At 47.8% G+C, this 27173-nt stretch overlaps 1 protein-coding gene across 7 annotated transcripts in view; it reads right to left on the reverse strand.

Annotated features, from left to right (window-relative positions):
- Positions 1-27173, reverse strand: part of LOC148010769 (histone-lysine N-methyltransferase ATXR6-like) — a 139644-nt gene that overhangs the window by 18653 nt on the left and 93818 nt on the right. For all 7 annotated transcript variants that reach the window (XM_087671210.1, XM_087671211.1, XM_087671208.1 and 4 more), the window contains exon 3: positions 18353-18594. In XM_087671210.1, the coding sequence (XP_087527336.1) occupies positions 18353-18594 (242 nt within the window). The remainder of the gene's footprint in view (positions 1-18352; positions 18595-27173) is intronic.

Consider the following 27173-nt stretch of genomic DNA (forward strand, 5'->3'; position numbering starts at 1 on the left):
CAACTACTGTAACCAAAAAAATATTTGCAATGTAGATACCTACACCTTGTAGACGAACCCAACAAAGCTGCATGCCTGCCCAGGGGCACCATGCATATATTAACAAACAAGTGTCGTTGGATGCTTGCACCAAAGAACCCTGTGTTGCACTGTATAAAGAGTCACCGTATATTCAAACATAACGGAGGCAATAAGCAAGAAGTAGTTCTTGTCTGCTCACTGCTGATCTGAAGCACATATATTCAAATTGTGCAGTAGTCATCATACTAGTTTCAACCTGTCTATGCTACAGTGTACCTTCCTAGAGTCTGGTCCCCCAAAACATTGCCAAGCATTGGTAACATAGCACTTGTAACAGAATCTGCCCGTCGGCCCTGCACGTCAGCTCCCCCAGGTCAATGTCTTGCGTTGGACAGCTCCACGTCAGGTTGCAATGGTTGTCTCCCTGTCCCGCCACCACTGGTAGTGCCTGCCCCATCATCCCTACCCCTCAGCTCCCCCTGCCATCCCCCAGCCCCACACCACCTGTCTCCACCTCCTGGCCCGCAGCGCCAGCCTCTCCCACCATCCTCCAGATGCCCAGCCCCCACTGCCCCACCTTTAGTCCCCCAGGTCCCTGCTCCCCAGTTCCCTAATCCCCAGCCACTCCTGCCATGCCCCAGCTCCCCAGTGCCCACCTCTAGCCCAGAGTTCCCTGCTGTCACCTCCCAGTCCCCCAGTCCCTCCTGTTGACTGCAATCCAACCCCCTATTAACAGTAAACCTGTCATGGAAAGGGCTGTACACTGAAATGGTGGCTGTCTGAATTGAGCTCTCCCACAGGCCCAACAGAGCCAGAAGTTCACCCACAAAATGGAGAAGATCCAGATAGATCAGATGATTACCAATGCCATCAACAAAGTCAACAACGGACTGAGTATAGTGAACAGGCAGTTGAACAAGTTTAGAAAGCTGGAATTGAAGATCAAAGTCCAAGATGAGGAGATTCAATCACTTAGGCAGCATTTGACTGAAATTCAGCTCAGCCCTAGGCTAGGAGGAGAAATTCAACCTAGCATGACCGAGAAGCTCGCTCGCACATAGTTGAGGGAAACGGGGAGATGGAAACCAAAACACAAATGTAAAATTTTGAGGAGGAGAAACAGAAACACTACGTCATCAGGGGCCGGGGTTTTTTTCTTTCTTTACCTAGCACGGCGGGGGGGGAGGGAGGGGCGGCTCAGAAGCTAAAACTTTGAATACAAAGTTTCAAACTCAAAATCAAAGCTTTCTAATTTCCAAGTTTTAAAAGAGTTCTACAAAAGGCATAAGCTCAAAGGAGCTTTCTGATGCATACAAGGATAAGTGCAAAGAAAGAAGAGTTATAATATGCCGATTGCAAAGAAAGAACTACAAATTTCAAAACCATACAAGAGAGTGAGTGATAACTAATTATCATCTCCTAGTTCCTCTTCCTCTCTATCTCCCTCTTCCTCATGCATGTCATAATCTTCGATTGTTGTAGGAAAATCCTCTTCATTAGGATCCTCCTCATCACCTACACCTTGCATAGACCCAGAATCCTGCTCACTTTTATGGAAGCCTATGTATACATCTTGAGAATACTCTGAATTCATTTTTGTCAGTGAACATAGGTTTGCATTAACAAAAACGAGATCATCTACTCTCTATAGCCCCAAGCATTTCCTTTTCTTTGTATGGATGTGACTAAAGGTGCTCCAAACCCTCTCTAATGCTGATGATGGGCAAACTTGACTAAGAATTTATATGGCCAAGTTTTGAAGCTTAGGTGAGTCTGCTCTATAGTCCTCCCACGAAGTCACTGCACCAACATGGAATCTACAAGATAAATGCAATAACGATAAAAAATATCCACTATTGATTCAAATTATAATACTAAAAGATGCCTACATAAAGACTTTTAAAAAATAGATGAGATTACCTATCATGTTGAGCATCAGGCCACCTAAATATTCCCTCCTTATTGCAAAAGTTTGCAAGTTGATCTTTCACCAATTTACGTTTCTCGGAAGTAGGAACCAACTTTTGAAGAGTTAAATTCCAACCTCCCACCACCTTAGCATCTGATTGAAGAACTCTTCCCTTGTGTTGAAACTCACGATCTAGCGCATAAGCTACGCAATGTAGGTAATACTAATTCCACCTACTCACCACAAGTTCTTCAATCTCTTGCAGTCTAGCTTTATTAGTCTCAATGGATCGGATGTTTTCCATCATCCAATCCATTGCCTCATATATCTCCCCAATGTAGGGAACATCACTATCCACATGAAGCAACAACTTCACAATGAGTAAGCAAAGAAGCAGCAAATGCCTTACCTTAGGCCAATCATCCTCTTGAGTGATGGTGGTATAGCACAATTCTGCCATAGCTCTATGAGAAGTAGGCCAACCCTCCCATTCTAGACTAGCCAGCATCTACTTCAATGCCAATCTCATGTTGTGTATACGACCAAACATTAGAAAGTTGTATGCAAATTCGATCTCTACATATTTTAGCAACTCCCTTGCAAACTTTCTGTATAATGCCAATGAGAAATGGTGACAAGCGATAAATGTCACTACTTCCTTACCTATAGTGATAATGCTTTTTACCCATGGCAAAGAACCAATGTCCTTTAGCAAATTGTTGAGGCAATGTGCCATGCATGGACTCCATGTGACACTAGGGTACTTGCTTTCCAACAAGCCACTTGTTGCTCTATTAGTGGCCTCTCCATCTAATACAAATTGCACAGCATTTTGTGGGCCCACATACTCCACAACCTCACTCGAATGCTCGCATACGATAGGAGCTGTCTTTTGTCATGGACCACATCTGTGGACTTGATGTAAAGTGCTTTGCCGCGACAAGTTGTAAGCACCCCTTCTAAAGAATGACTGCACACATTCCCCTGCTAGTGATACACCGTATGAGCTCCACTTTTGCTTTATTGGTTGTATGGCCTCTTGAATGCTTGAAACCACAACCTCAAAGTGCTTTTCCCACAGTGCATCATATCTGGGTGGTGTACAGGTGGACCCAAATTGAGAGATCTCTATCACCATATCCTTAAAGAAAGGAGATCATGCAGCATTAATAGAAATCCCACAAGAATAAAAGAAACGGGCCACTGCTAGATCAACTTGTGCCTTGTGTTTGGGATGCCAAGAAGTAAACACTGTTCTATTTACCTCGAGAGGCTGGTTGGGAAGTTGCTACAACCCCATGCGTATTAAAGACACTGCCAGCTGAGAAAGAGGATTGGCTCCCTCAATCTACATGTGCATGAGGTCCCAAGGTTGCACTAGTGGGTTGCCTTGACATTGGAATAGCAAAGAGATTTCAAGCAGCTTTCGATTCTAGAAACATTTGTGCTCTCTCTCTCCATTCGAGCATCCTCCTCCATAGGGATCTTGGCGCAAGCCTTAATCCCACTTCCAATGAGACCAAGTAGATGGATTTCACCCTTTCTACTGATCCACCTTTTTCAATGCCACAGTCATGGCACATCCACCACCTGGCACCACCTTTCTTACTATTGTACTTGTGTAGGATCTTGACTTTATCTCACCAATAGTCAGCTTGGGTTCTCTCCTCCTCCACACTAGTCTCATTAAGAAAAGTTTCAGCAGCTTCAGGATTCATATTGTGAGAGGAAGAGAGCAGTTTGGGCTCTGAGAGAGAGAGAGAGAGGGTGGGGGGGACGTGTTTGCTTGAAGGCTAGGATGCTTAGATAGATGGTGATTGATTAGAAGATGCCTTGGGTAAAGCCGAATTGCATATTTATAGTATGCTTGGTGCCCTTGCTGGATTATTTTCTTAAGTTTTATGACTTTCTTGATTGCACAAAAGAGATGTAGTTATTAATTAATCTCTGTGATATTCTACAATCTGTTAGAGAGAGAGAGAGAGAGAGAGAGCTGTTAGTGACAGTCCTGAGTTTGTTCTAAGCTCATAACTGAAGTCTGTTCGCAAGTGGACTGGTAGGCTATTAGTGGAAGTCCTCAGTCTGCTGTATGGTCATGACTGAAGTTTGTAACTTTGTTGGCAAGTCAATTGTGGTAGAGAGAGAGAGAGCTGCTAATGGAAGTCACAGGTCTGTTATGCTCATAACTGAAGACTGTTGATAAGTGGACAGAGAGAGAGAGAGAGAGAGAGAGAACTCCACATCCACAAACGAACTGTCCCTGCTCGTGCTGGCCAGAAATGATCTTTGAATAATACGCGGCTGTGGATATGATGCACAACATGTTTCTCCAACAGCGACCGAGAGAAAAACAGGAAAACGGATAGAAAAGGCCAACATTTTTAAGCATTAAACATTAAATCTTAAATACTATTTAACAGTATTAGTTTTAAAGACAACGCTACAAAACATTAAACATTAAACATGATGATTAAAGCATTCAGTACATTGATTATTTACGTGAATAGTATCGTGAATAAAGTGACTTTAAATGCCATTATTCACGTTAGAATTAATCGTTTCAAACGTTTTAACAAAAACGTTTTAGACATGTCACGAAACGGGGCAACAGAAAACATTTCCCGAATCGGGAATGCCATGTTGCAGCCATTTCCCCAAAGGGAAAACGTTTCGGACAGGGAAATGTGTTTTGGGGCTGACTCCACACGTTTCAGCATTTCGAGTCCTGCAAAGTGGCGTTTTGGGGTGTTTCCACCTAGCATGACCGAGGTAAAAAGCATTATCACTATTTCGGTCATGCTAGGTTGATTCTCTAGAGGGACTTTAGAGACACTTGGATGCATTATACTCCTATGCACTGGACAATGGACTTTCAGTGACCCTTGGAAAAACCAAGGTGATGTATTTAATACTACACCATAGTGGATTAGGAGATCAACACCTAAATTAGCATATGGACGAGAGGAGTTGGAGTATGTGGATACTTATATATAACTCAAGAGCCTTATTCACGGGGCCCACATTTTCTATGCGAGAGGTAGCAAACACTAGATTGCCTTGCGGATAAATAGCACTAGGTGGTTTGGAAAGTATGTGCTCACAGGTACAGTTTCAAGAACCCTGCACCAGGTTGTGGCTATTCGATACACTTGTCACATCCACAGTACTCCATGGAGTACAAATATGGGGTCCCAGTCTTGACCACCATAGCAGATCAAGAGGCACTTATGACGAATGGAGGTCCATGGAGAGACCCTTGGTGTCCATGATATCCAAGATGATCACATGTAAGGTCTCACTTCCACATGACATCATCAAAGCTGAACTAACGGCTACATCGATTGTGGTAGAGGCCCTCATCCAATTGGTCACATACATACATAGCCCACGGGACTTGCCCAGACATAGATATGCATGGTTGGCTCTTAAGTCCTCTTGGCAACTCGCCAAAGAGGGTGATACTTCATGTTGGTCTACACAAGTGTCGGTCAGGTTTGAGCTACATAGCATTAGCAATGGATAGCTTATCCCCCTTCCAGTACTCCCTTGATGCACCATTTCTTGATTCGAGCAAGTCAGAGATCCACAGGATCATCAAGATAGATCTTACCGGATCCTAGATATCAGGTGGACATGGTTGCTTGAGATACATGGACATCAAACTTTCACATGGGATCAAATATACTATTGGATTTTCTTTTGCAAGTAAAATGTGGCTGATTATATTACTCGAAAAGACCGACTACAACGGAATGCTCATGCTCGGCAAACTAGCTGGAGCTGATGCAAGGTAATAAATAAATCATGTGCACAAGCCTCTCAAAGCAGTCTGGGGGGGATGGCGCAAGAAGCCATTTTGGGGGGGGAGGGGGGGCATATCACCACCTAGGGCTGCCTACCTACATCATGAAGAACAGGTCTTGGCCGCCCCAAGTGCGCATGAAGTGAAAAAGAAGCTCTTAACGAGCTCGAGACTCACCTTGCACCGAGTCCCATCGGCCGTAGAGGGAGTGGATGATGGAGGTCCAAAGCTCTACCAAAATCGCCTATACTGGAAGTCTCTCCCCACCAAGAACCTCCTGACACCGCACCTTCCAGATGTGCCATCCAGTAAAACTCCCTAGAATCTCCCATACCCCAAAGCGGTCTATTGTGGGCTCTAGTACTTGGCGGATGGGTAGAGCCTCCAAACCGACCACTGCGCACGACCCAGTCTCAATGACGAAGATCGTGTCCTGCATCCCAACCTCATACAAAAGGTGACGGCCCTGGCTGACTGCCTACCAGCAAAAAGCTCCCCATGAGATACATCCAAGGTTGGGTGCTATATGGCAGAGAATATGGCATGCTCCTCTCCACACGAGCTGCGCCACCTCACATGACCAAAGGCAATGCTTTTGGAGTTTCCAAAAACTGTTGTGTGCAGCGTTTACAACCTCCATCCTTCTACATCTGGGCTAACCGACTCCCCACTGCCAGGGCTCCATGTGCCAACAGCCATAAGAAATACGATACCCTCCTCGGCCTCCAGCTGTCCCATAGGCGGCGCCAAAAAGTCCGCCAGAAAGCATCCCTAATGCTATGCTCGGCCGAGTACCTACTACGCAAAGGCGCCCAATCCACGTTCTCCTGCATCAGTACGTGTCTGCCAATTTTGGCTGTGTACTCCAAGAACCTCCGTGGCTTCTTGGTGACCGCAATGGCCGGCCATAGCCACTCTCCAAGGTCCCACTCCAGCTCATCAAGTGGCCTGCTCTCCCATATCCAAAGGCGCAACTCTCGGAACTCCTCCCAGAACACATAAGGGTCCAGACACCATATCTTTCCCTGAAGGCCAACCACCCGAATCCTCCTCCACGGAAGGACAACTATCCCCTCATCTTGCTGCTCTCTATCAAGGACCAGATGCCCCCCCTCCTGCACCGTGAAGAAAGTCCCATGTGGGGCGCCGCCCACTCTACCTGCCACCTATAGGGGAATACCTATCGGTGAAAACCTAGCGGCCCATACTCTCGAGGTATCGTTGTGTCAGTCTCCCTTCTCCTCATCTCAACTCCTCTCTGGCAACCTGATGCCCACCGCAACACCTCCTGGTCCACCATCCTGTACACCTCCTGCCATGTCCTAATGGTACGAGCCGGGTCGGCCTTCCAACTAGCCAACCTGATGTGAGGGCGCTCGCCAATCTATACCCCATCCCGATCTCTAACCTCGGGATTCCAGATCACCGGCTAGCGGTCTATCTCTTCCTGGCAACCTAGGGGGCTCTGAATTAGAGCCTAACGGAGGCCCTGCCACACACGAAGTAGGCTGCGAAGGAAGGAGGATCTCGGGGGCATGATCTGGGCCATTGTGAAGATCCATCTCAAGGACGACCTCCAATCACTGCCGCGAGCCTCAGTCTACACTCGTGGAGACCCTCCTGCAATAGGACCTTCCATGTCTGCCCTCTTGGTGTGAGATTGCGGACTACTAGCTTTTACAATATAGACAGATCATCAAACATTGAGGTACTTTCTAACGTAGATGAAGTTATCCAAGAAGCATCTGAGATGGGCAAATTCTCTATGTTTCATTTGCACCGTCCACTCTACCTGTCACCTGTAGGGGGGTGCCTACTAGTGAAAACCTAGCTGCTCCTACCTCCCGGGGCTCTATCAGCTCTCGTATCAGGGGAGTAAGCCACTTCAGAGGTATTGTTGCATCTATCTCCCTTCTCCTTACCTCCACTCTTCTCTGACAGCCTGATACTCGCTGCAGCACCTCCTCGTCCACCATCCTGTACACCTCCCGCCATGTCCTGATGCTACGAGCCGGGCCGCTGGCCTCCCAACCAGCCCACTGGATGTGTGGGCGCTCACCTATCTGTGCCCCTTTTCGATCTTTGACCTAGGGGTTTCAGATCACCGGCTAACAGTCTATCTCCTCCTGGCAGCCTGGGGGGCTCTTGATTAGGGCCTTACGGAGGCCTTGCCACACGCAAAGTAAGCTGCCTAGTAGGAAAGGTCATCTAGGAGGATGATCTGAGCTGATGTGAAGATCCATCTGAGGGACGGCCTTACTCACTGCCAAGCCTCGGTCTACAATCTTGAAGGCCCTCCTGCAATGAGACCTTCGAGGTTTTCCCGCCTAGTGTGAGATTGCGGACAACTAGCTTGTCCAAGAGAGCCATACTCTGATACTCTGGGTCTATGATCCCAAGCCCTCCCTCGGACCGATGCCATATGATGGTCGCCCACACCACCTTGGCCCTGGAATCCCTGGAACCATCCGACCCTGACCAAAGGAAGTTCCACGCTAGGCGGCGAAGCTGCACTACGCAAGATGAGGAGAAGCACCAACACGAGGCAATGTACCAGGCCGTCGCTAGGAGGACCTGGTTAACCACCAGGGCTTGGCCGGCTAGTGAGAGGCGAGAACTGTGCTCCGGTAGGTCAGTTTCCTCCGAATAGAATCAAGGACAAGAAGAAACTACTGGGCAGGAGTGATGTCGAGTCTGACCTGGAACCCTAGGAACCGGACGGTCTTCCCTCTGCTCACCCATCTAAATCCCACGTGGACGCCCCACTCCGTGCTAGAGTCTCGATCTGTGAGGAAACCAACTGACTTTCGCCAGTTGATTTTCGCTCCCGCTATAGAATAGAACACATCAAGAGCCAGCCTCACTCTCTCCAGCATCAACTCATCGTCCTCTATATAGAGGGCTGTATCATCTACATACTCAGAGTCTAATAACTCAGTCTCCTCTCTTACTGGAAGTCGAAGGCCGCGTAATCCGCTTACACATGACCTGAGAAAGTGAGACATCACCTTTGCAAAGAGTAGAAATAGATATGCCATCAGGGGGCAGCCCTGTCAAACCGATCTCTCCAGCCGAAACTCCTCCCATTGCCTTCCGCCTGTGAGAACCCTGCTGGTGGCCGATCTGTAAAGGACGGAGACTCCACAAATCCAAATCTCGGTAAATCCCAACCTCACCATGGTGCCCTCTAGGAAATCCTAGTCTACCCTGTCATAAGCTTTCTCGAAATCCAAGAGTAATACGGCTAGTCTCTGCCCACTGGGTTGGGCCCACTTTGTCACCTCAAAGAAGGTAAATACATTGTCAAGGATGCTCCTATCTTGGACAACGATTGTCTCTGTGTCATGGATGATGTCTGGAAGCACAGGGCGTAGTCGCCTACCAATCATCTTTGCCAGTGCCTTATAGACCACTGACAATAAGGTGATCGATCTCCACTGGGAAAGCTCCAACAGGTCTCCCCCTTTGGGAAGAAGACTGATAAGGCCTACCGAGAGACTCCATGGCATCTGTCCTAAAGTGAAAATCTCCTGGAAGGCCATCAATAGGGGGTCATTCACCACTTTCCAGTAGGTAGCAAAGAAGGCCTTAGAGAGACCATCCTCCCCCGAGCATTTCTGCCTATCCTTTGTATGGAAAGCCTCCTCTAGTTCCTTCTCTGTGAAGGGAGCTAGGAGGGAGCGTCCCATCTCCTCTGTGACGAGGGAGGGATGTGACCCCATACCTACTGTCTGCATCTTTGTCCTCTAGCTGAAGCTATCTCCTGCTGAAAAAGGTGCGTGTAATAGTTGATGGCTCCATCACCTCGGCTTGGCTAGAACGAGTCCTCCCATACTGATCCCAAAAGTTGCACATTTGCTCTCCTGCGGAGCGAGGCTAGTGCACTTGGAAGAACTCCCTGCACATCGTGTCCCCCTTCCTCACCCAAAAGGCTGCTGAGGTTCGGAAAGAAAACTCCGAGCGTCTATCCTCTAGGCCAGCAATGGCTGCTCGGGTGCACACCTCCTATGCATGGACGGTAGGATCCCCTGGTGCCTCCTATAATAATCTCTGCGTGGCTGCCAGGTCCCGCCGATGTGCTCTCTCCTCCTCCCAACTCTACTGCTTGGCTTGTATGGCTACCTCTTGGCAGATTCTGCTCGACTCGGATAGGACCTCTGCAACCTCCTTTGTATCCGATCCCTTCTGTCCCAGTCTCTAGTCCAAATCTGCTCTATCTATCTCATCACCTCCTCCCTCCTATAGATCAAGTCAGGGATCCGACTGGATCGTGTGTCTAGGGCGGATGCTGGGGGGGTCAAGTGTCAGGAGAACCGGGACAACATGGTGCCTGCCAACGTGTCCAACCGCTCCAGCAAGACTCCACCTAGCCGCCTATATCCCCAAGAGAAGTCCAACGACCTCTCCCTCCTGTGAAAGGCAAGGTCTCTCCAGGCATCATGTGCTCCAACTGCCAGCAAAAAGACCTCCCATGCCTCCTGCTCCTCCCCAGCCATGCCCTGGTAGTTTTTGCCTCTGTCCTGTTGGTCCTCCAAAGCCTCTAGGTTGTTGAAGTCTCCTCCAACGATCCAAGAGTCCATCTACGATCTCCACCCAGAACCTACTGCCTATCCTAACTTCCGTAGGGGCATAGACATTGAGGACTCCAATGCACGAGTCCCGAATATTCAATCTAATCCATAGAACCCTCCCTACCACTATCATCCCGTAGTCAAGTACACAAGCGGTGAGACTCGTGCCAATAGAGGTGCATACACCTCCACTCCTGCCGTGGGCACCTATGGCGTGCTCCCAGTAAGTGTGCAAGCAGCCCGCAAGTACCTTCCCTACCCGCTGGACCTCGGTGGGGGTAAGCTTATGCTCCTATAGAAGCAAGATGTCGATCCGTCCAGCAAGGGCAAGCTGCAACTCCTACTAAACAATCAACTTCCTGGAACCACGTGCCCCACTGTAGTGGAGACTATTCACATTCCAGGATGCAAGATGTAAGCTCATGGGGAAACCTGTGACTGACCGAACAAGCATCTGATCAGTGTGGATGCTGCTGATGAGGAGGAGAAATTGCGAGGCATGCAAGTACGCTTTGCCGCCGGTCTAGATGGTGAACTCCAGTCCCCTATGGTGGCCCTCGGCCAGACCATAGGGGTGATAGATGCTCCAAGTGGTACTATCAATGCATCGATCAGCCATGCTGAGAGTCGTGACTCTGTACACTGGTAGAAACGGGCTGCCTGTGCCAGGGGCCACTCGATCACGTCCCTCGGAGCTCTCCACTGTGGAGGGGCTCGAAAGATAATGCTCAAGTGTGGGACCTCGGCACCAGCCCACCAATTAATGTCCATCATACAACCAAGCCACTGCTATGTAAAACAGTGCTAATCCTTCATCTCCCATCCACTGGGAGATGTGATCCGCCACCTGCTTCAACTCCTCCTCTATCTGTGTAGTCGTCCACTTCCTTGAGTAAGAGGACTGAAGAAAAAAAGAGGTAGTTTGGTCCATCCAGAGGTACTAGTAGATGGACCTTGCCCCTCCTTGACTTATGAACTACAAAGATCCCCACCTCAAGAGGTAGTGGGAACTCTCCGCGCTTCGCAACTCTCAGGTAGGACCATGGGCCACTGCGGAAGAACTCCTGTAGCAACAGTTGTGCCTGTCTAGGGAAGGTGTGACCGGCGGCAAGGGCAAATGAGCTAGTGGCTGTATGGGAGGGGCAGATTGCTGGTGCAAGGAGAAGGTAGATGTGTGTGGCTCATCACCTCCTGTGGGAGGAGGGGGGATGGGTCTAGGGCGAAACACCTGAACCGGGCGGATCAGGGGGGGGTGCTCGGTAGGGGAGGTGATGGGGGAAAAGAGGATCGAGGGATGGTCAAATGGACGGAGATGCATGGCGGGTGTGGGGGGGGGTGGGGGGTAGTGAGAGGGTTGTGGAAACTCAGGCAAGGCAGTCTGTGGCGCGGGTGGAGGATGTGGGGAGCTGCAGTCCTGCCAGGTGGGACGTTTAGAGGGGGGCTGTGGAGTGCTCTGCCGAGGGGGCGTCGCTCGCCCGCCTGCTCCCTGCTAGTTGACGCAGGGTCTAAGGAGTTGGCTGTACCCCCCCCCCCCCTTCCGTCTCCCTCTCTTTCGCCTTTGGACCCGTATGAAGCCGTCAGTGTCCACCTACGGGCCTGTCGGTGGAGCCGCCTTGGCTCTGAAATGCATACAAACTGCTCCCTGATGCCCAAAGTCGTGGCATCGCAGGCAGTGCCCTGGTTGCCCAGTCAGAATGACCTGCTACCTAGGAGTGCCTGCCTGCCTCAATCTCTAGGAAGTGTGGGATATTCTTGACCTCTTTCACTGCCACCCGTACCTTTGGGACTCCTGCTGCTGTCACTGCATCTGTGAAAGACGCAAAAAGGACAGTGCCGAAGAGCCATTCAAAGTCTTCCACCAACTGGTGATACTCTATCGCCACATGCCGGGGAAAAGAAGGGTGACTTGGTGCCGAAGGAACCTGTTGTGGAGTGCAAACGCCTCCACAATAAAGCCACTGTACCAAGGGACCATATATATGACCCCCTTCCTAGATGCATATGGTGAACTGGGGAGTAACTTACGAGCTGCGTCCGTCGCACTGAGCCAGACCATGAAGATCCCTTGGCCCATTAGGACCGCCTCCACAATCTGCGCTGTGCTGATGCGCAGCGTGGAGTGAAGTCAGTCCCGAAGCTGGGCCCTGGCTAGGGAATGTCCTACTATACCTCACCATAAATCATTGTTTCCATTAGCCCCAGCTCCTTAGCTCGAACGGCTAAGAGCTGCTCCTCAGAGAGGACGACGCGCAAGGTGTTTGACTGGAGCACTCGCTGAGTGCGCCGCTGTCTCACCAAAGGGGTTTCCATTGGGTGTCCCTTCTGAGAGAACTACCAATCACGTCGCAATGCTACCTGAGAGAAAAAAGTTGTTGCAGGAAGAGGGAGCAACTGGAGGGTGGGGGGATCAATGGGGGGAATATAGTCGTGTCTGGGCGGACAGGCGGGGTAAAAACGACCAGGCGAGGGGGAAGCGGTTAGGCGGAGCAGACAGATGGGGGGGGGGGGGGGGGGGGGGGGGGGGGAACGGCCCGCAATCCGGGGGGGGAGGGGGGGAACAATCAGACAGAGCAAGGGACGCAATCGACCTAGGGGGCGGGCGCAATCAGACAGAGCAAGGGGGCTGCTTGCGACATGATGGTGCTGAGCGTTTTTGAGGAGATTGGATGATAGCTCTAGACCTAGGAAGATTTGTAGTTGACGATGCTGAGCGTTTTTTAGGAGATTGGATGATAGCCCTAGACCTAGGAAGATTTGTAGTTGCAACTTATAGCCACCTCACTGATCTTTTGCAAAACCTAAAAAGACACATAGTATATCATACTTAGCTTGGGATACAAGTGTTGCTTTCCCTTCATTTTCTTAGGCCTAGCCTTTTCCAAATGCAAAAGAATCCAATCAAAAAGAATGAAAGCTTTTCTAAGATTTAGCAAGATTCACTCAAGGTCCCAAATAAGCTCTTCTTTCAGCTTATTGAATACTACTACTTTCTTATCAGGCCATGTAAAAGGAACTTCCTTCTTCTGCAAAGCATAAAGAAGTGGAGAAATTTCAGCGAAGTGACAAATGCACATCCTAGAGTATAAGCATAACCCCAAAAAACTATGTACATCATGCAAGGTTCTGAAATAGTAATCAAAGAAGGTGCCCACAAAGGCCCTATGCTTTCAAGAGAGTTTATCCATGATTTAACTACAAGTTGTAGGAGCATTTGTAAGCCCAAATGGCATAACCAAGAACTTATATAAGCCAAAATGCACTTGAAGATGTCTTACAAACATCCTCTACTCCAATGCATATCTAATAATACCTACTCTTAAGGTCTATCTGGTGTGAAAACTATAGATTGCTCTAATGGATCAAGGATATCAAGAATCCTTGATATAAACAAACAATTTTTTATAGAATTCTTTTTCAACATGTAATTGTCTATGCACATCCGTCCTGAGCCATCATTTTTCTAAATCAAAAGCATAATGAATAAAAAGAAGATCACCTAGGCTGAATCAGCCCCTTCTCCTACAGTGCTTTTACCTAACTCAAAATCTCCTCATTGCACTGCACTTACTTTATATGGTGACCAATTTGAAAGAGTATTACCAGCCACTAAGTCAATAGCATGATCGTCAAGCCTCTCTTGTTGAAATTTGGTCACTCTTTATCCTGCTTAGATAGAGCATCCTCAGGACTCCATGAGGAAAAGACTAACAGAGATTTCATGGCGTAGTCTGTCATTAAAGTTAGTGGGCTAAATGTCTCTCTTTCTGTATGGAATTGGGCATCTTCACTTGAATTCACATAACCGATCATTATTTCAATTAGGAGGCTTCTAATAAAATCTTTCTTTCTATTTTAAAACATTTTTTATGAGTTGTGGTATCCCCTAATCTGGATTCTATAGCTATGCTAGGCATATCCTATTCTCTATGCCCTTAAATCTCACGAGTGTGAATGCCACTTTGATCTCACTAGTACAATTCTGAGTTCTCATAGGGAGGGACATACGTAAATCTGTGAAGCCCAGGTGTCTAATAGAACCATCATTTGTAAATCCAAGAAAATGATCTCAAGACTGCTTCATCTTGGAGGGAACGGTACCAGAGCAAGTCTCTTGATTTTCAGGTGTGTGTCAAGTGTCAAACTCAAATTCAAAAGTTGTGTTCCTCTCCTCTCTTGATAATCCAAAGAATTGGGCTTTTTCATGATAATTTTTATATATCCTGAGGCATGATAGTAGATGGGTATCACTTGTGTCAATTCACTCATGGCTCTAGGACTCGGCATGTTCATTTGTCTAAGCTTCGCTCTAATACATCTAATGTATGTGATGACCCTAAAATAGAACATCTACCAGCCTGAGGATTACTGTAAGCTATGCTTTAATGATCTCATGTGGTACTGAGGGTTTGCTCCAAATCATCTCGAGGGTCATATGAACATAAGGTTCCTCCCTCCATCACTAAACATATATGGAGAGGGTAAAGGCCAATAAAGATACTGCATATGAGGCCCGAAATGACTTATATCATGTCCATGGAAATTCCATAACAGGTGAAAATAAACAGTGTACAAAAAACTGATATGCCAAAGCTGAAGTAATATTTTAATAGGTTCCATACTGCAAAAGGTGTCATACCAAATATATCCTACATGGGTCATGACAATGGGACACTTAGTGTAATGAGGCTGAGGCAATGTGGGAAAGTCTTCTAATGATAAGCTGTAAATGGTCATGGCCTACCTACATTCTTGCGGGTAAGGGCAATGTCACTGGGGTTAAATGTCATCTATGAGGTGAAATCTTGATACAGGACCATAGTTGCTCCCAATCATCAATGACATGAAATCATGTATTTTGAGTATCTACTTTATTATATCCATCTCAATGTTTCTGATTTTTTGCAGAATGGAGCCTCAATGCTGTGCTGAGATAGTAGAGTGACTCCATTTGCATGACATTAACAGAAAACCAAGTGCATATTTGAGCATATAACACTGTGCCTTTGTGCAGTGAAAGCTGCCCTTGAGGAAGCTAGTATCAATTGAGGTTATAGATGTGGTGGTATCTCCATATTCTTTGCAAGAATGTCACTATTTGAAACACAAGGCCTTGGAATGTACCAACTATGGCATCGAATTTGTGTAAGAAAAGGAGAGGGTGTTGTTGCTTGATTGGTTTTGCCATCTTGCTTTCAGCCTCACTAACTTCACCTTTTTGACTGCCTCACTAAGAACTAAACTGCCTTTCTCAGGACCACCCCACCCTGCAAAACACAGGACTCCAATTATAGCGGATGGATCCATCTCAATCTCTTCAACTAGCACAGCACTCCTCCCAGAAACTTGCAGCTGGAGGTGACACGAGTGTTGGTTTCCATAGGTTGGTATACCCTTGATAGACTACACTCTTCAAATGGACGCAGTGTCACTACAATATAATGTACATGTACCCACCTTCCACCTTAGTCCCATTGAAGTTTTGTGCATGTCCAAACGATTCCACAAATCATACAGAAGAGAAATCAACCCAAACAAACATGCTGACCTCAACATACAGAGGTAAAATAAAGGTGGTAAGTTTTGGGCCATGACACACCGGCCAAGAAATCACACCAGTAAAAATTGGTATGCAACAATAAAAAGTGGTCCCCACCATAAAAAAGTGGCATCTACCACTAAAATGCGCTGGGCAGGCACTTCTTGATGGTGTCTCTCAACGTCCTACCACTAAAAAGTGGTACACAGCAATAAAAAGTAGTACCCACCACACAAAAGTAATGTCTGCCATTAAAAGTGATGGCCAACCACTTTCTGATGGTGTCCAACCACTAAAAACTGGTATGCAGTAATAAAATTGGTACGCACCACAAAAAAGTGGATCTACCACTAAAAAGTGTCGGGCAACTACTTTTTAATGGTGTCTTACAACTTTTTAATGGTATGAAGCAATAAAAAGTGGTACACGCCACAAAAAAGTGGTGTCTACTGCTAACAAGTGCTAGACAACCACTTGTTGATGGTGTCTTACAACTTTCTACCACTAAAAGGTAGTATGCAGCAATAAAAAGTGGTACCCACCACACAAAAGTGGTTTCAACCATTAAAAAGTGCTGGCCCACCACTTTTTGATGGTGTCCAACCACTAAAAAGTGGTAATGCAGCAATAAAAGTGATACACACAACAAAAAATATGATTGATGACTGTTTTCCTATTCTTGATGACCATTATGCCGGGATTCCCTTTGATCCGAGAGGATTCCTTCTAAGAGAAATCAGCATGCCACAAGGCATTCCGTGTCCAAGATTTTGTGCTATTTTGGGTTTCCTCTGCAATACAGCTTACTATATTAAAAGTACTGTTATTGAATAAATTGCCTTAATGTCATCAAAGCCAAGGTTTCATGGTTGGAGGTGCTATCCCTCAATGTATAGTTCGATATGATATCTCATTTACTCAAAGAAAGGAAACTCTTTCATCCATAAAAAACTACCTCATCCTTCTTTGGCAAAATGGTTTTTTCCCTATATTACTATTTGGCAATAACATACAGGTATGGAAGGATCAAATAAGTATGGTTCACTACCCCTAGCTGAGCTACACGTGACCCTTAAATTTTCCATCTTTTCAAAAATTAAGGTTTAAACCTATAAAAATAAATACTAAAATCTACAGTTAAACTGTAAATCTTACACCATGAATAGATTTAACGGCATTAAAAAAAGCAATGTGTTTTTGGGACAGGCAACAAGCTAAAGGTGACAGCATAGTGGTTTTAAAAAAGCCTTTTGATACTTGTTTGGCCTTTTTCCCAGGGCCAACTGTATTATTCGTATTATACTTTTCCAATAGCAAACCGCTGCACTTTTGCACTTTTGCAAATGTTTGGTATTTGGACCATATGCATTTGAGAAAAACTATGCTTAGCACCATGCAACAGCTGAGCACATTTGCAAATGTTTGGTATTTGGACCATATGCATTTGAGAAAAACTATGCTCAGCACCATGCAACAGCTGACTTCATGGAAAAGATCAGTGACAAAGATGTCTTCCCCTTGGGCTAGGAGAAGAGCGCAAAACAAAATCTCCCGTGAGCTTGAGAATAGACCATTCCCCTAGATCTCAATACATTACAAGCAGTATAAATAACAAAAAAGGTAGGTATGTCTTCAGATAGCAAATTATTGTCAAGGTAGGCTTCTCTAACAATACTCCTCTTGTGATGACGTTAAATGACTTGCTTGCCGCTCAAAAAACCAACACACAGAACTCAGTAATAATAACGAACATAATTTGAAATATTAGCTGGCATTTAGTCAGGTGGTGTTGAGTCAAGTCACAAAACTGCCTGATTAACATATGAACACATCATAAAAGAACAATACAGAACAAGATCAAAAACGACCAGATATATGACAAATGAGAGGAATGCTGATTATCCAAGAAGTTACACATCATTATATCCAACTATCTAGATATCCCATGACAATAGCATGCATACATTTAGTAAAACCAAGGTTCAAGGGCGGTCATTTCCATAGTTCACAGAAGTTTAACTAGAATGAACTTTTTCACATCCTAAAATGATGTGACGATAATGGTGTTTACTGCATTCAAAGATTGATGTACAATTTGCAAAGCACCAAACATTTACATTCACCATATGAGGATTTCAAATTTATGATAAGCAAAAAAATATGGCTGAGACATTCTTTATGTCACAATAACGAGAGATTAAAAAAAGCATGTGATTTTAGTGAAATAAAGAAAGCAATGATGTTTTGTGCTACAAAAAAGAAGAGCAATGTTTAAAGTGCTCACAAAGGACCATCCCTCAAAATGCAATACGAGTGTTTACATTCACAATATCAGGATTTCATAATCTATGATAAGCACGCAAACGTGGCTGAGACATTATCCATGTGGCATTGAACAGATGGAAAAAGCATGTGATGTTAAGAAGCTCAAGTCAAGTGATAACACATTATACCACGAAAAAAAAACAAGAGAGGTGTTGATACTACTGAAAGCAAGAGTCAGTCATAGAGACCTGCATGCCTCCTCTTTCAAAAGCCGCTTGGTTAGCTGATTCAGGAGCAAGACCAGAAGGATATGTGAGCTCATCGCTGAACTCCACATTTGTACTAGTTAGAGCCGTTGCAAGCGAGGCCATTTGCTGTAATCTTCGAGTAGGATCTTTTGAAGGTATATGGGGAAGAAACCGCCTCTTTTTTTTATAGAGACACAAGCTGTGCCTTCTTCGTCTTCGCACCTCTGAGCTTAGTTCCACATCTTAACACACAGAATATCCCCAAAAAGTAACAAGACATTAAGATTGACACATTTTCTTCCTCCCTCCCTCCCTCTTGAAATTTTAAGGGTCTGCAATTGGAGACACAAGCAGCATAGGACCTACTGTTGCATCATCAAGCTTTCCACCAGCATGTGCCAAAAAAGAAACCAGGATACTGAAACGAAAGATCATTGTGAGCAATGCCTGCTGGGTAATGTGCTGAACTGTATGCTCTTTTCCTTTTGGAAATCATGTTCACATGCACTGAATTGATTGAGTCCAGTTCACTATTAGTATTCACTTGATAACGTGCTACTTTATTCTTGACTGGCCTAGTCACATCTCTCATAAAGAGCAGGTCTCTAGTGACCAACCACATCAAGCCTCAAATTGCCCAAACTGAGTTCTAAACACTTTGTAGTATGTACCAGCCCTATCACTCCATATTCATTCAGCGTACCATCTTTCTTAGCTTTCTATAAAGCTAGCCTTAGTTAGTGGGCTGGAAGGCCCTTAGTGCATTCAGTACTTATTTCATCAATCATCATGGAGAGAGTCAAAAAAAAAAGGAACAAAGAAAGATTCTTTGGGCCCCAAATGGCAATAACTACTAGGAAGGGGAACAGGGAGCCCTCCAGCATAGGGACACGAAGGCCACATTCTGGAAATGCGGTATTAAAAACTAGGTAAAACTTAGAAGTTCTAGTTCTTTTGATATAAACACTTCATGTGTATTGAAGGACACTTCAAATGAATCAATTCAAAGGAAAAAATGAACAATACACTTCTTGTTTCTTTGTTGGGGGGGGGGGGCACACATACACACACACACACATCGCAAGATATATTGACATCTGCATAAGGCCAATGTGGCCTATGAGACAAAATCAAAAGTACATCCATGTCTAATGTCATCTCATCAGTACGGTGAAGATAACATAAAATCAGTAAGAGGCCTATGAGACAATGCTAAGAAATAGGGTTTCACTCACGCCTATGCTCACAGAGGAGTGTCAGTGATCAATAGGACACGGGCACTTTTTACTCTAGGTATGGGAGGTTTTTTCCCCCAAAATTATTCTCTTCTTTCGCATGTGCCTATGTTACACACTTACGGGCACTTATCATGTTCAAGTGTGAACACCCCCTACAACCCTAAGGTTTAAGGGTTGTACTTTGTACTTTCAGTTTACACTCTTTCAGTCTATTGCATTGGGTGTTGTGCTTCACTCTCCACACTGTCTACGGCACTCTCAGCTGAGCTTTGATCCTCTCAAGACTCAGCCTCACATTTGATATCAGAGCTCCAGTTTCTCAGCACTCAGTCCAACAGATAGCTCCAGCTTCAAACCTGAAGGGCTGCCAAACAGGCATCTAGACTGTTCCAGTCCGCCCCCTGCACCAGAGGTCCACCAACTCCCAGCGTGGTGGCAACTGCACCTCTCTGCAGAGCAGCGCCCTGTGCAGCCCTCATCAGTCAGCCCGCCCACCAGCCTGCCCATACCTGCAGTGTGCCGCCCTGTGGAGCTCATCCCGCCAGTCTGCCTGCGCCGCCCCTGGTGTGCAGCCTGTGCAGCCCCTACCTTGTCAGCGCAACCTCCTCGCCGGTATCCTGCGCCCTGAGCCGCCAACCCACTGCGTCCTCTGCAGCACACGCTTGCAGCACCGCCTGGTCCAGTGTGCAACCCGCCAACCTGCAGCTCGAGCTTCACCAGCATCCAACAAATTTGCTCGCACTGCCTGACAGTTCAGCTGATCCTCCAGCTTCGAAAATCAGGGTAAAAGAAAAAATTTTATCAATTTTTTATTTCAGATCTCATTCACTAGAAGGGGCTTGTGCCTAGGCATCATTTCTCTGCTTTTGCAAGTGCCTGGAACACATTTTACGCAGAAATTTTGTGGAATTTTGGGGCTTTAGGGCTTTGGGAAGACATTGGTAAATGTACTACAGTCTCACTCTGAAATAGACTGCTTTTGACAATTTTGGGGCAAGAAATTTTGGGGTTTTTGCTCATACAGTGTTGCTGAGCATTGAATGCACCTTGGACTGCATGCATTAAAGACAATTTTGATAGAGTATATCTCAATGTACTAATTGCAGCAAGCTATTTGCTGTAATTTCTGGAAATTTTGGAGATTTCCAAGTTGGTCCAATTTGGACATTGCTCTTTTGCTTCTTTTGGTATTGATTATCATGGCAAATCAGGGAGGGGATGTATTTACCTATGTATCCAAGGAGGATAGATTGGATGGTAACAACTACTCACTTTGACTACTCACTTTGGTCCTTCATGATGAAGAATGTGCTGATTGAAAAAATCTTTGGGACTATGTCAATGGAGAAGAAGTAAGGCCTAGAGTTGTGGCTCCTACTACTCCTCTAGGAGGATGTGGACAACGGGCACCTCAACCTGTGCAACTTGCTCCACTTCAACCACTTCCCCAAAGATCAACAGCTCAAAAAGCATGGGATGCACAGGCTTTGTCACTGATTGCATTGGCAGTTCAGCGATCCATCATTCCTCACATTCGATCTGCAACTTCTTCAAGAGAAGCTTAGCTAACTTTGGAGCAGATGTTTGCTGGTAAGAATGAGACCCATATCTCTTTCTTAAAGAAAGAGCTCAAGACATTGAAAATGGATGAGTGTGATTCTATGCACACTTGAACAAAATTCAGGACTTGCAAGAGCAACTTATAAATGTCGATGAGTACTACTCAGATACACAACTGATATCTACTACACTGAACTCGTTACCTCCTTCATACTTGGCCTTTCATACGGCCCTAAACCTCACCATGAGGATTGCCCCACAGCCGATTACTTTTCTTCAGTTAGTCAATTTGCTTCTAGAGGAGGAGTAAACAAGAAGAAATAGTGATGTGGATGCCTAAGGCTTTGACATTTATGAATGGAAACAACTCCTGCCTGTCGCATTGCATGAGCTACCCCCACCCTGATTGATTCGCCGCACCACCATCGCTTGAGCAATCGCACCTACCTGTCTTTTCCCTCTCCGTCGCTAACACCAGACCCCCCCCTCCTTGCACGCGGTCCATTGCCCCTGTCTATCCGTCGCCCGTCTTAGCCATTTGTCGCATGCCTTGTCACCCCCCTGTCTGCGCCCCTTGTCTATGGCCTATTGCACTTGACCTGCCTTCCCCCCCGCTTGCGGCTCAGTGGTGCACTTGCCCTGCCAAAACCCCCCCCTCCCGACCTCCCCTGCTACCCCTACCGCCTCTGCCCTGAAGCCCACAGCACTCATCTGACAATTCCACCACCCGTACTCCCCCCCCCCCCCCCCCCCAATTGCTCCCTTCCTTTGTAGCAACTTTCCCCCCCACCGGTAGCAAAGCAACACGATAGGTATGCTCTCAACAAGGACGTGCAATGGAAAGCACTAGTCAGACGCCAATGCACTCTGCAAGTGCCCCCCAGTCAAACACCTTGTGCATCATCCTCTCTGAGGAACAGCTCTTAGTAGTCCATGCCACAGAGCTGGAGTTGAAAGAAACAACGATCTTTGGTCACATCGTTAAGCATTCCTCATCGAGGGCCTAGCTTCGGGATTGGCTCCACTCCACGCTGCACATTGGAACAGCGCAAATAGCGGACACAGTCCTCATGGACCAAGGGATCTTCATGATTCGACTCTCCTCTGCGGACGCAGCTCGTGAGTTAGTGGATAGCTCACCCTATGCCTCCACGAAGGGGTTCATTTACATGGTTCCTGGTACAACGACTTCACAGTGGAGACATTTGCGCTCCATCACAATTTTCTCAGGCATCCAGTCACTTTACTTTTTCCCGGACTGGCGGACTCTACCGCTAGCTAGTGAATGACTTTGGACGACTCTTCAACACAATTCTTCCTACCTCCTTTGCGGATACAATGACAGCTGCAAGAGTCCCACAGGTACCAGTGGCCGTGAAAGACACAAAGAGTATACCAAAGTTCCTACAGATTGAGGCAAGAGGTCACTCCTTTAGGCAACAAGTCATTGTGACTGGGCAACCAAGGTAGTGTCTGCGCTGCCATGACTTTGGGCATCACGCAGCAAATTACATGTGTTTCGGAGCCAAGGTGGCCCCGCCGACAGGCTCGCAGGTGGACGCTGACGGTTTTACACAGGTCCAAAGACGACAGAGAGGGAGACGGCAAGGGGGGCCGTAGTCAACCCCTCAAACACAACCGCGGCAACAGGGACCAAGAGGGTGAGCAATGGCCCCCCACAACCCGCGCCCCACCCGGCAAGACTGCAATCCCCCACATCCACCACCCGCGCCACAGGCTACCTCACCTAAGATCCCAAAGCCCCCACACCCACCCCCTCCCCTTCCCATGAATCCCCCACTAACCCTAGCCCACATCCCCTCCGATCACCCCACTATCCCTCGATCTTCTTCCCCTCCACCACCTCCCTTGCCGATCCACACCCAGTACAGTGACCCCCCTCCCGGCCCACCCCCCCTCTTCCCACAGGAGGTGATGAGCCACACACACCTACATCCTCCTCTCACCAACAATCCTACTCCCCCTCCCCACACAGCCACCAACTCATCTGTCCCTACCGCCTGTCACACTTTCCTGAGACAGGCGCAACTGTTACCACAGGAGTTTTTCCGCAGTGGCCTGTGCTCCTACCTAAGAGTTGCGGAGTGCAGAGAGTTTCCACTACCTCTGGAGGTGGGGATCTTCGTGGTACACAAGTCAAGAAGTGGCAAGGTCTATCTATTAGCACCCCTAGATGGACCAAACTATGCCTTCTTCCTTCAGTCCTCTCGCTTAGGGGACTGATGATGCCACAAATAGAGGAAGAGGTAAAAAGTCAGGTGGCGGACCACATCTCCCAATGGATGGGAGGAGGAGGACTAGTACTATTTGCACAGCAGTGGCCAAGTTGCATGATGGACATTAATTGGTGGTCTAGTACCAAGGTCCCACACTTGAACATTATCTTTCGAGCCCCTCCACAGTGAAGAGCTCCGATGGATGTGATCGAGTGGTCCATAGCACAGGCAACCCGTTTCTACCAATGTACAAAGTCACAACTCTCAGCCTGGCTGATAGATGACTTGGTGGTACCACCTGGAGCATCTATCACCCCCATGGTCCCACACGAGGGCCACCATGGGGGACTGGAGTTCGTGCCATCCAGGCCTGCGGCAAAGCGTATTCACATGCCCCATAGTTCTTCCTCTTCATCAGCAGACCGAACAAATGCATATTCGGTCAATCACAAGTTTTCCCATGAGCTTACATCTTGCAACTAGGAATGCGAATAGCCTCCACTACAGTGGGGCACATGGTTCCAGGAAGTTGATTGTTCGGCTGGAGTTGCAGCCGGCCCTTGCTGGGCGGATAGACACCCTACTTTTGCAAGAGCACAAGCTCACCCCCGCCCAGGCCCATCGGGTGGGAAAGGTTCTCCCAAGCAGGTCACATACTTACTCGGAGTATGCCATCGGTGCGCACAGCACTAGTAGAGGTGTTTGCACCTCTGTTGGCCGAGCCTTACCGCTTGTGTACATGATCATGGGCGATTGTGGTAAGAAGGATTCTATGGATCAGGTTGGATATTGGGGACTCGTGCCTAAGAGTCCTCAATGTCTACGCCCCTACGGAGGTTAGGACACACAGCAGGTTCTGGGTGGAGATCGCATCGGGACACCTCTATAGGGTGGAGATCGCATCAGGACTCCCAGAGGCGGACTCTTGGATTGTTGGAGACTTCAACAACCTGGAGACTCTAGAGGACCAGCACGGCAAAGACGGAAACTACCAAGGTATGGCAGGGGAGGAGCATGAGGCATGGGAGGTCTTCATCCTCGCAATAAGAGCACGCGATGCCTGGAGTGACCCAGCTTTCCACAGGAGGGAGAGGCCACTGGACTTCTCTTGGAGATACAGGCGGCTGGGCGGAGTTTTTCTTGAGCAGTTGGACAGGTTCTATGTGGGACCGTTGGGGTGTTCTCACGGAGACCAAGTAAGGCAGTTGGCCAGTACCACTCTATCTAATCACTGCCCGGTTCTCCTGACACTTGACCCCCCAATGTCAGCCCTGGACACACGATCCTGTCGGATCCTTAACTCGATCTACAGGAGGGAGGAGGTGCAGAGATAGATTGAGCAACTTTGGGCTAGGGAGTGGGGAAGAAGGGACAAGATCGCAGAGGAGGTTGCAGAGGTCCTAGCCGAGTCGAGCAGGATTTGCCAGGAGGCAGCCCTACAGGCCAAGCAGCAAAGCTAGCAAAGCTGGGAGAAGGAGAGAGCACTCCAATGAAACCTAGCAGCCACCCAGAGACTTCTCCAGGAAACCCCAAGGGACTCCACTCCCCACGCACAGGAGGTGCGCACACGGGTTGCCCTTGCTGGCATCAAAGACAAGCGCTCGAAGTTTTCCTTCCAAACCTCAGCAGCTTTTTGGGCATGGAAGGGGGACACGATGTGCAAGGAGTTTTTCCAAGTGCATCAGCCTCGCATTTCAGGAGATCAAATTCGTAGCCTCTGGGATCAGTATGGGAGGATTCACTCTAGCCGAGATGAGGTGATGGAGATTGCCACAGACTACTACAGACACCTTTTCTAGCAAGAGGCAGTCTCACCCAAAAGCACAGGGTTGTAGACAGCAGGTTTGGGACCACATCCTGTCCCTCATCACAGAGGAGATGGGTCATTCCCTCCTAGACCCCTTCACAAAGAAGGAATTAGAGGAGGCTTTCCATGCACAGGACGGGCAGAAATGCCCGGGAGAGGATAGTCTTTCTAAGGCCTTCTTCGCTACCTATTGGGAGGTAGTGAAGGACCCCCTACTGCTGGCCATTCAGGAGATTTTCAGCTCAAGATAGATGCCAGGGAGTCTATCGGCAAGTCTTATCAGTCTCCTCCCCAAAGGGAGAGACCGGTTGGAGCTATTCCAGTGGAGACCGATCACCCTGTTGTCAATAGCCTATAAGACACTGGCTAAGATGATTGGTAGGCAACTCCGCCCCGTGCTCCCAGATATCATTCATGACACACAAACACGTTTTGTCCAGGATAGGAGCAACCTCGACAATGTCTTCACCTTCTTCGAGGCGACTCAGTGGGCCCAGCACAGTGGTTAAGGGTTGGCCGCCGTACTCCTAGACTATGAGAAAGCCTACGACCGAGTGGAGTAGGACTTCTTAGAGGGCACCATAGTGAGGTTGGGCTTCCCCCAGGCATGGATCCGCAGGGTCTCTGCACTCTACAGGTCAACTACCAACAGGGTTCTCATAGGTGGCAGGAGGGGGGAGGAGTTCAAGTTGGGGAGATCGGTCCGCCAGGGCTGTCCTCTGGCCCCGTATCTGTACCTACTCTTTGCAGAGGCAATATCCTACTTCCTCCAGTCACGTGTGAGCGGGCTACGTGGCCTTCCACCTCCAATGAGGGAGGAGACGAAGCTGTTAGATTCAAAGTATGCAGATGATACCGCACTATATATAGAGGATGATGAGCTGATGCTGGAGAGGGTGAGACTAGCTTTGGAGGTGTTTTGCACTACAACGGGAGCAAAAATCAACTGGCAAAAGTCGGTTGTACGGACCCGAACTCTAGCACGGAGTGGGCGTCCACTTGGGATTCAGGTGGCTGTGCAGAGGGCAAACCATCCGATACCTAGGGTTTCATGTGGGAATCGACATCACTCCGGCCCAGTAGTTCCTTCCTGTACTCGACTCTATCAGGCAGAAGCTTACATACTACAGTACTACCTGCCTTTCTTTAGCAGGCCGAGCCCTAGTGGTCAACCAGGTCCTCCTAGCGACAGCATGGTACATCACCTCGTGCTGGTATTTTTCCTCGTCTTGTGTAGCACAACTCCGCCGCCTAGTGCGGAATTTTCTCTTGGTCGGTTCAAACAATTCCAGGGATTCTAGGGCCAAGGTGGCGTGGGCAACCATCATTCGGCATCGGTCTGAGGGAGGACTTGTGATCATAGACCAAGAGTTTCAGAGTCTCACCCTATTGGGCAAGCTAGTAGTCCGCGGGTTCACACCAGGCTACTGCAGGAGGGTCTCTAGGAGTATAGGCCAAGGCTTGGTGGTGATAAGAGGCCATCCTTGAGATGGATCTTCAAAGAGGCTTAGATCACGCCCCCCAGATCCTCCTTCCTCCGCAGCCTACTTCGAGTGTGGAAGGGCCTCCGTGAGTACCTAATTCAGAGCCCTCCAAGATGCCAGGAGGAGATAGACCGCCAGCTAGTGGTCTAGAATCCCCAGGTCACAGATAGGGACGGGATAAAAATTGGTGAGCACCCCCACATCTAATGGGTTGGCTGGGAGGCCGGCCCCACTCGCACTATCAGCATATGCGGGAGGTATATAGGATGGTGGACCAGGAGGTGCTGCAAAAGGCATCAGGGTATCAAAGAGGAGTGGAGCCGAGGAGAAGGGAGATCGATGCAGCGATACCATAGGAGTGGCTTGACCCCCCAATCCCAGAGTCAATAGAGCCTGGCGAGATATGGGCTGCTAGATTTTCACCGGCAGGTATCCCCCTACAGGTGACATGCAGAGTAGGTGGCGCCCCCTACGGGATTCTCTTCACCGTGCACG

Source organism: Lygodium microphyllum, chromosome 29 (assembly GCF_053477565.2).
Source record: "Lygodium microphyllum isolate KBCC chromosome 29, Lygodium_microphyllum_v1.1.10, whole genome shotgun sequence".
Taxonomy (NCBI): Eukaryota; Viridiplantae; Streptophyta; class Polypodiopsida; order Schizaeales; family Lygodiaceae; genus Lygodium; species Lygodium microphyllum.